Here is a 9705-nt window from a genome sequence, read left to right as displayed (position 1 = left end):
CGGCTCCCGTCGCCGTTCCCCGCCACGGGGAGGGCGTGAGGTCGGCCCTGGGCCCGGGGTGAGGAGGGCGCCAGCTGAGGTCTGAGCGGCCGGGCCCCCGGTTGTGGTGGGCGGCGGGAGCGGGAGGGTGGCGGCCCTGTGAGGAGCTGCCCGCTCGGCCTTGACGTGAGGAGTTGGGCTCCTGTCCGTGTTGCCCACTGGCTTTGGAGCTTTAGTCGGTTTTTAGTTCCCCTGTGTGCTGTGCCGGCCAGCTGGCCTCCGGTGTGCTGGAGCAGGAGTCCCAAGCAGGTTCCCCAAGGCAGGCTCCTACCCAAGTGTAATGCTGTGCTCTTGCTTGTGAGCATGACATGGGTCACTCTCCCTGGGCTTGAAGACTGTCTTCACCTCGGTTTGGCTTGGCATCCATCTTTCAGCCCAATCCTGTTTTCAGTCACTCTCCCTTTCCTCTGAAAACCTCTATCTGAATAATCTGGACCTTGTCTTTAAGCTCTCATAGCCTTTAAGATGACACCAGGTGTTTCTGAATGCCAGGGAGTTTGCCTGCCAGCAATTCCATTTCTAACGCCAGGCCCCAGGTGCGATTTCACCATGACGCTGGGGCAAGGCTGTTGTGAGAAGCACTGGGAGACCTGCCTCCTCTTGACTGCTTCCAAGTGACTTAGGACACAATTCCAAGGACCAGCTGTGGGTTTACAGTGATGTTTATTCAACTGGTGGAGAAAAGAAAGACTGAGAGCCTTGCAGGAGGAAGAGAGGAAAGAGTGTGCCATAAATCTGTACTTCCACTTCTCTGGAGCAGTACTTAGATGTTTTTTCTTTACAACTGCCCCAGGTTTCATAAGATCCAGGAAATTTCCTGTACTGATGCCCTTCACATTGCTGTGTTGGAAAGTGGACATTAGGAACCATTCCACTTAAATTCTTTTAAGGCAAATCCTCAGTGCGTGGTCCCTGGAAGATGGGCACCCATGGCAGGTCATTGGCTGGGGTGTGACCATGAGCATCCTTTCAGGAAGTGAGGAAAGATACTTATCTTGTCCTCAAAGTTAATCACAGTTGAGCCTATAAGCAACAACTTTGTTTTTACTAAAACATAACCAAACTCAAGTCTTTGACATAGGTACTCCCTAATTCAATTATGTTCTGAGTTTTTCATTCCATTATCAAACTAATGTATCTTAATGAAGTACAGAAAAGGCAAACACCTCATGCATTAATATTCTATATCCAGCGTTTGCCTTTGCTATGTTTTCGTGCTGATTTCTATATTGATGGTCAACGTACTGAGCATCCAAGATAGATAACGTCCATTTGGGACCTGGGCGCTGCTATTACTGATTGCAAGGTGAGAGTACTCCATAGCATGGCTGCTGCAAGCCTTGCTCCAAGGCTGGAGTGGCTTAGGGAAGATGGGGAGCTCAGGTAAATGAGGTCATAACAACTGTAATATTTTTGTTCATTTTCCTGGTGCAGGCAGCTTAGCAATTGTCATGGGATAGAAGGTCAGATAGCGTGATATCTACTCTTTCTCTTTTATCTTCTTAGGATTATATATTTTTTCCTACTTTTTAGTGGAATATAGGCTTGTTTTCACATGCACGGCAAGCTCTAGTTGCTGTAGTGGTATACATTAGTAGTCAAACTAAAGTAGCCAAAACCATCTATGCTTTGGACAAAGATCTTGGTAACAAGGAGGACACCTAATGGTATTACCAATACCATGAAGTTGATCTTAATCACAGTTTAGCTTTACCAGACCCGGTGACAAGACAGCTTTATTCTGTGGAAGAGAACCACAACCTGCAACTGCGGCACAGCCTGAACATAATTGTACATCAGACAAAAGGCATCATAAAAATAAGCCTAATATCTTGCCCCCACAGAATTATACTCCTCTGACTTTGCTGCATACTGTAGTTCAAAGAGTGTGAAACTGTAAATACATATAAGAATATTTTCTCAAATTAGTCTTTCTCTGGCCTGCTCAGAGTACCATATAGACACTGAGCTCTGAGACCCCAGGCCAGTGGCATTTTTTCTGTGGATGAATTGTGTACTGTCTGCTGTTCTTGTCCTTAGTGGATAAAAACTACAAAAATATCTGGTGATTCTCTAGAGAGAAAGTAAACTTGGGGTTAGACATTGATACAAACACTGTTTTTAGCATGCAGCCTCACCTTTAGTACTGTGTACAGTCCTGGGGGCCAGAATTTAAGGGTGTTGAAGTCCTCAAATGGGTTCAGAGTTTGGACTTGTCTAGTTTGGAGAAAAGGAGGCTAAGGGCTCATGGCTCCCTACAACTAAGGAGGGGAAGCAGAGAAGGAGGTGCTGTTCTCTTCTCCCTAGTATCCAGTGATGCATGGGAAAGGTTTGAAGCTACACCAGGGGACATTTAGACTGGATACTAAAAAGCATTTCTTTACTGAGAGTGTAGTCAAACATTGGAACAGGCTTCCTAGAGAAGTGGTTGATGCCACAGTCTGTCAGTGTTTAAGAGGCATTGTGACAATGCCTTTAATACCAGGCTTTGACTTGATCAGCCCTGAACTGGTCAGGAAGTTGGACTAGATGCTCATTGCAGGTCCCTTCTATATGAAACAGTCTATTCTACTCTATTCTACTCCATTCCACTTCTGAAAAATGCTAACTGTGATAGCTCCAATAGGGAAATATGAAGGTTACTCTGTGTGTGCTCTGCATGGGGACAATTCTGCTGGAAGACAAATGGAGGGGGTGCAGAAGTGCACATCTTTGCTGGAGATAACTTGGATAACCATCAGAGTTTTCTTTGGGATCCTATGATGAAGACTTCCACAGACCTATAGAAGAAAGTGTTGATCACTGTCAAGATATGAAGATTTTTTTTTTCTATAGTAGTTTTTCTTCCCAGAAATCAAACCTTTGAGGCTTCAGAAGCAAGAAGGGAAGTGCTGTGTTCAGTTTTTCCTCTTGCTGTATTTTGCTAATGGATACAGTTCTAAGAAGAATGGAGTGTATTAGAGAAGTGCCTGGTAAGACTTTAAGACTTGCTGTTTGGGTTGATATATATGTTCAAAGCCAGATTGTGTTTGTCTGTGGTTATCATTTTTGTGTATGGCATTCTAATACAGGATGGCAGCAACTAATACAACTTTGTTACTGTTCAGGGAAAAAGCATAGAGACTGGGCGTTTGTTGTTTTTCTATTAGTTTTTCTGTGCATTTCCTAATATGTGAGAAAATGCATAGGTAACTATAGTTATAGCACAAAAAATACCAACACTCAAAACGAAACCCTAAAGCCCCACAGTTCAAGGCATGGCTATGTACAGATATTTTAGGACCTGTGTTCATAGCCAGCTGTGGGTGACTGCACCTTTATTACTGAGCATAGGCACTGGGAGGCCTGAAGCCTGGGATGCTACTGCTCCGGAGGTAATGGATAAAGTTCGCCACGCAACAGGGCCCCTCTGCAGGTGGAGGGGAAGTGCTGGTACCTTCCGCTGTGTTGGTAGGGCTCTTCCTTCCCCATTCTTGTCAGCTTCGTCATGTAAGGTCTGGTACTCTCCGAGCTGCTCTTGACGTGACGTTTTTATATGCTTTTGAAGCGCATTTTTTTTCTGTTGGTTTCTGATACCAGGTGTGTTTTCTTGTGTAAGTTGTGTTTTGAAATAGTATCTTTTTTTAGTTGCTGTTGGTTACTGTATCTGGGGCCCTTATCAACCAGTTTTAATAAGCCAGTTTGGTGCTCTAGAAACCAATAAGGTACGTAAGATTGTTGAGTGCTGCACCGAAACGACAACAGGCAGACAACGGACACCTTGCAGCCGCCTCCCGTGCAGTCCGGCTCCGGCGGAGTCGGAGGTGCTGCCCACGCTGATCGCCGGGGAGGCCGGCAGGGGTAAGGGCGGTGGAGGCGGGCAGGGGCTGGGCCGGCACCCCGCGCCCTCTCCGGCTTCCCCCTGCCGAGGCCGGTGCCCCTCAGCGGCGAGGGGCGGGCGGGGGCCGCCGTGGCCGCGCTCGGCTCGGCTCTGCTCTGCTCCCCGGGGCCGGGCGGGGGCCGCTGACCCCCGTTCCCGCCCCGGTTATGAAACCGCGGGGGAGGGGCCGGTGCCGCCCGCCAACCGCGGCGGCGCCGGGGGAGCCGAGGCCGCCGGAGCGCAGGTGAGAGCGGGGCGGCCTTTCTCGGCCAGGCCGCAGGGGCGCCGGGCCGGGCCGGGCCGGGCCGGGGCTGTGGGGCGGCCCCGCGAGGCCCGGAGCCGCCGAGTGTGCGCTATTTGGGGAAGCCTGCGGGGTGCCCGCCGAGCTATATTTGTATATAGCCATATATTTAAATACATATAGCCGTGGCAGCCATTTAGGAATTCTAAATAAGTTCAGCGCGAGCACGGGATAAGCCCCTGGATGTGCTTCGGGGAGGATCCGCCGGGGGGATGCGTGTGACGCATCGCCCGCCGGCTGCGAGGGAGGCTGTGGGAGGCCCGCGCCTTTCCTCAGGGGCCTGGTGGCCTTGTGGTCGTCACAGCACGGGACACGAGGGGCTGCATCCCGTCGCTCTCGGTGGAGCAGCCCGGGTGTGGTTGCCAGCCAGTGCGGGAGCCCAATCCAAATACCGGGTGGTGGTTGTGAGTAAAAGTGGCCGCTAAACTGGAAATGCCTTCTGAGCACGGTTGTTGGAAGATCAGTCAGCCCAGGCCATCATCATGAAAGCTGAATCTAAAGAGTTCTGTGTTAGCTACTACTGAAAAAGTTAGGATATTATGTGGTTTCACAGATTTACTTTATGCAGATCTGTGGGTTTCAGGCTTAAAAGTTTGGTAGAAGAACATCTATCAAAACATATTCTAGTGCTTTAGGATACGTTATTTTTCATAGGTGAACAAAGAAGAGTTTATTGAACTTCTTCCCCTCTTCAGCAGGGCACAACAAAAAGCCAGTGCCATACTGATGAAAGAGGGTACAGGTATAATAATCACTACTTTCAGACCACTGGCATGTTTCATTCCAGTTTTCTTTTTTCTGCTCTCTAGTTAGAAGTGTGTGACAGTCTTAACCTTCCTTGCTTTGTTTACTTTCAGTGGTCAGACAGGATGGCTCCAGTGAACCAGCCAAAGGACAAGGAGTGTGAGAGGGTGTATCAGCATTGGCCAGAAGAGGCAAAATCAGCTGGGAAGAGGAAAGCGGACTATGAGAAACTGGGGAATGAGACACAAGCAAAGAGGTTGTTTGTGAGAAAAACATCTAAACCCCCAGAGAAAATTGGTAACATTTCCTCAGATCCTTACTGTTTTCTCTCTACCAGACTTACTGCAAATGATAGGCTTTGACTAATTAAAGAGGGAGAATGCCAAGAAATGTGTTCAGACATGAGTGTTCAGATGGTGTTATATATTCAAGTGATAGGTGGGCATGTATTGGAGTAGTACATCCTCCAATTTTCTGTATAGTGAGTGCGTGTGCATGCATGCATGTTTAATTTTTGAGACCTGTACCCCTTGGCGAAAGCATGCTCCCTGAAGATGCTGTCATTTGAGGGTGGTTAAGTTTTGTGGAATTCCTATATTACCAGATCTCTGCTTTAGTGTAGAGCAGACCAGTCTTGGTAACGCATCGTTTTTTCTCTCATGCAATTCCTAATGCAGTTTAGTAGTCATAAGGTTGGTATTCTGCAGCATGCAGTCTAAACTGGCATTTTCTCCGGAATCTTTGCATATTTTAACTTTTGCTACAGTAACTAGGAATACTTTCTACTTCTATGTTTAGAGTAGAACGGACAGAATTTCTCCTAATCACTTGTCATCATGTGCAATTTTTTCCTTTACTATGTAACTTAGGTAAAAAAATCTAAAGATTTTTGATGTAATGTGGAGAGGTGATTAATTTCTAATATACTGGAAAGTTTAGTGCTTTGAATTATCAAGAAAGTTGACTAGACTTTACCTACAGCAAGGACTTTTCATAGAGACATTTAGGTTGAAGAGACCTTTAAGATCATCGAGTCCAACCGTTAACCCAGCACTGCCACCACTAAACCATGTCATTAAGTGCCATGTTGACATGTCTTTTAAATACCTCCAGGGATGGTAACTCAACGTCTTCCCTGGGCAGCCTGTTCCAATGCTTGTCAACCCTTTCAGTGAAGAAATTTCTCCTAATGTCCAGTCTACACCTCCCCTAGTGCAACTAGAGACCTTTTCTTCTTGTCTTATCACTTGTTCCTCGGGAGAAGCGACTGACTCCTCCCTTGCTACAACCTCCTTTCAGGTAGTTGTAGAGAGAGAGAAAGTCTCCCTTCAGCCTCCTTTTTCACAGAAGACCTGTAATTCCATCAATGGTTTAGAAGATCACTGGGGCTACTGCCTTGTGTGGAGATACTACACACTTCCTGTACAAGTTTGGCTTTAAGGAACCAGAAAATACTGAAGTGCATTTCAACAGTCAAAGATACAAGCGTTTTACGATTTTAAACATTTCCATTGTGTGGTCTGTAGGTCCAAACTTGGAACAGTTAGCAGTGTGAACAGTGGAGACACAATACTCTTTGAAAGGAGTTCTGTAATTGTGTAATTGTGGATAGTTAGAGCATCTTCTGTAGTTAATTTAGCTACATGATTTTATTGTAAATTCATGGCCTGATTTTCAGATTCGGTAAGCATCTGCCATTCCTGTAAGATTCAGAGGTAATTGGATGTAGCTAGTACTTCAGAAAAATGAGGCCAATCATATTTTTCCTTAACCCTTTTTTAAAAAGATGAAGACCTTTGTATTTGAACTTTTCAAGTCTGTGCTCCACTTTTTATGTGTTTGAAAAAACCATTTTTTTCTCCTGAGCCATATAGGACAGTTTCTGTTTCTTGCAATTAGAACAGCCTTTTTGAAGGATTTCTTCCAGCAGATTCTAAAAAGGTCTGAAGTTTGTTTCTTAACAAATTATCCTTCATTGTAGAACGGAATTTGGAAAAAATACCTGAATTTCTGTCATCTCTGAAGAAGGAACTGTGGATACTAATTCTTCTGTGAAAAACATAAATTAGAATATAAATACTTTTATACCTATTTCAGCAGGTGTGACAAATGTTGGCACTATGTTGGCATGTGAACAGAGAAGTTCAGTTTCACACCTGTGCATTTCTGGGCTCCACCACTGCATTAAAGAAAGATTTCATTTAGGTTCTGGTCATATAGAATGATCCATGTGTTTTCAGTCTTCTGTTTTTTTGGGTTTTTTTTAATAAATATCCTTAAATGAAAATTGCATTTATGTTTCTTAAGAAATGCATCTGACTTCTGGATCCCCTGGGGCGTTACAGACCATCGCTGTGGGGATGAGTAGATCACAGACATGGGACTGAACAGATCTAGTTTTTACGTAAAAGTCCCTGAAGATAAAAACTTGGAACATGAACAAAATGTAGAAACAAGCTGTACTCTCAGCAAAAATCACTTTGAACAGAAATGTTTTCAGGCGATGTGGCGTCAGCAAGTCTATTATCAAAAACAAAACTCGCAGTGCTGTGGGCAGGCTGTACAGGCTCCAGCACAGGCAGATCGAAAATTCTGATTCACAAGCAGGCATTTCAGGAACTGGGTGGGAACTCGCAGTGCTATGCTTGGGGAATTTTCAGGTGTTTCTGCTGGTCACACGTCTGACTTTTCTTTTGCTGGATGCCGGGGCTTACCACCTCCCATGGCATATTTACAAGTTGTTGGGGTTTTGGGTGGCAGCATTTTGCTTTGGGTTGAACCATTCAAATTGTACACTGTCCAAGAGATGCACCACCCACCTGTAGTATTGCTTTAGTGCTCTCCTGTTGTCCTTGATAAATCTTTGGCAAAGAGAAGGAAGGCTTAACAAGAGGAAGCATACACAAAGCTCTGGCAGTCTATGGGAACCACTGGACTCCGTAGTTGCAGAAGCTGCTGTACCTTAAGAAATATAAGAACTATTTAGAGACTTTTATCTTGTGGCTGAAGCTTTTCATGGGTATAGCAGCAAATGCAGATGTCTTCCCATACTGTTAAGTGAATGAGTTGCCTATCAGTAAGTTTTACTCTTTTCCAATCTGGCAGGTTGGAGCGGAGGTGGGTCTGTGGTGAGAAACAAGAGAGTCCTTTCCCATCAGCTGGAGCAGCAGCGCAGCATTGTTCATTATGTCTACCAGAACATGCTGGGAGGCTCCATTCGGGCACCACTCAGGCAGGTGAGGAGTGTCTCCTTCTTGACCTGTTGGACGTAACTCCCTACATAAAAAAACCTTCAACACAAGCAGGAAAACTTAAAGGGGCTTAAAGTTCTCCTCCTATACAGTTTGTGGCTCCAAGTCTGATGCACTCTTATGTTTCTTAGTTGTGTAAAATGCAAGAGATGAGATGGCTTTCCCTTTTGGTTGACCCAGCCCTGTCATCTACATTTTATCCTCTGTTAATTCAGTGCTTCCTTGAATCATGTTTAAACTTGCCCAGTCTACCAGCTGAGTAATTGCACAGTGATACATTTGCATGCTGCTCTGACTGTTTTGTCATACTATTCTTGTATCCACTCTGCTTTGCTAATCTTGTCAGGTTTAGTGTTGATTTTTACCTCTTCACAGATGTAGTCCATCAAGTCCATAATGTTTTACTGTTTTCCAGAGCCATACACCTTTCATTTGAAAATTAACTCTTAACATCCATAGGTGGGAGGCACTTGGGCTAGCTTTATCTTCCTGATGATTTATGTATTTTAAGTGTCCAAATGATAAATTGCCAAGCTCGTCGAAGCAGTACCTGTTTTTCAACTGAACAACAATGCAATATTTCATGGTTTCTCATTCCCTATTTCAAGTGTTCTGTTCACTCCTATGCTGTGTAGTTGAGCTGCAGACAAATTGGATGGAGGACCATAATATTGTATCTCTGGATGACATGTAACATTTTGAGATGCTCAATAAAGACATAGATAATCATAAGTGCCTTTTCCTGGTGTGGAGGCATGTTCTTCTCCCTTGTTAATTACTCCGCATTTTAGCTCAGCCCACAGTCTCCTAACCCTGTACATCATTTAAAATATGGTATCTCTCAGTTCTCTGTTGCTTTCTAAGTGCTGTGGCTGATGTGGATTTGTGTGGTCACAGGCTGTTTCCCTCGGGTTCAGCATTCATCCTCTTAATTTTACAGAGATGTTTAGAATTTTGTGTGAACGTACTAACACTAATGACAATTAGAAATTGTTAGCACTTGTCATTCAGAGAATCTCAGGGATGCCTGCAAAAGTCATAATTCTCTTTACCTTTTTAACAGTGTCTGCAGCTGCCTTTTCTGCGTTCTCTTGCCTCATATCGCCTCTTTCGAACAGCAAGTCCCTTTGACAGGAGAGTGACATGCTTGGAATGGCATCCAACACACCCCAGTACAGTAGCTGTCGGTTCCAAAGGTGGAGACATCATCCTTTGGGACTATGAAGTACTTACTAAAACGTGCTTCATAAAGGGGGTAAGCCTGTGTGTGTGTGTGTAATGGGCGGGAGGGAAAACTGGAGTACCACAAAATACTGCAGATAAAAACTAAGGTCTGCTGTGAGAAGCACATAAGGGTCTTGGGTTTCAGAGTAGTCTGTTACAGGGCAGGACTGAGATGCAACAGCATATCTGTTCCTAAGTCCCAGACTGTTCTAGCACTGGGGAGAACTGAGGCGTGGTGATTAAGTTCATAATGAAGCAATACTTGGTGTGTGCTCAGTGGAAAAATA

The 9705-nt window shown here is 45.0% G+C and overlaps 1 protein-coding gene across 8 annotated transcripts in view; it reads left to right on the top strand.

Annotated features, from left to right (window-relative positions):
- The window catches only part of DDB2 (damage specific DNA binding protein 2), a 51227-nt gene that overhangs the window by 32820 nt on the left and 8702 nt on the right, over positions 1-9705 (top strand). For 3 of the 8 annotated variants that reach the window (XM_039378286.1, XM_027719494.2, XM_027719499.2), the window contains 3 exons: positions 5057-5240; positions 8049-8179; positions 9258-9449. In XM_039378286.1, the coding sequence (XP_039234220.1) occupies positions 5057-5240; positions 8049-8179; positions 9258-9449 (507 nt within the window). The other 5 variants (XM_027719502.2, XM_027719500.2, XM_027719496.2 and 2 more) reach the window with 5 other exon arrangements.

This window comes from Pipra filicauda, unplaced genomic scaffold (genome assembly GCF_003945595.2).
Source record: "Pipra filicauda isolate LSUMZ 115617 unplaced genomic scaffold, ASM394559v2 scaffold133_size2016399_pilon, whole genome shotgun sequence".
Taxonomy (NCBI): Eukaryota; Metazoa; Chordata; class Aves; order Passeriformes; family Pipridae; genus Pipra; species Pipra filicauda.
Note: the sequence above shows the minus strand (reverse complement) of the source record. Positions and strands in the feature narration are given on the sequence as shown.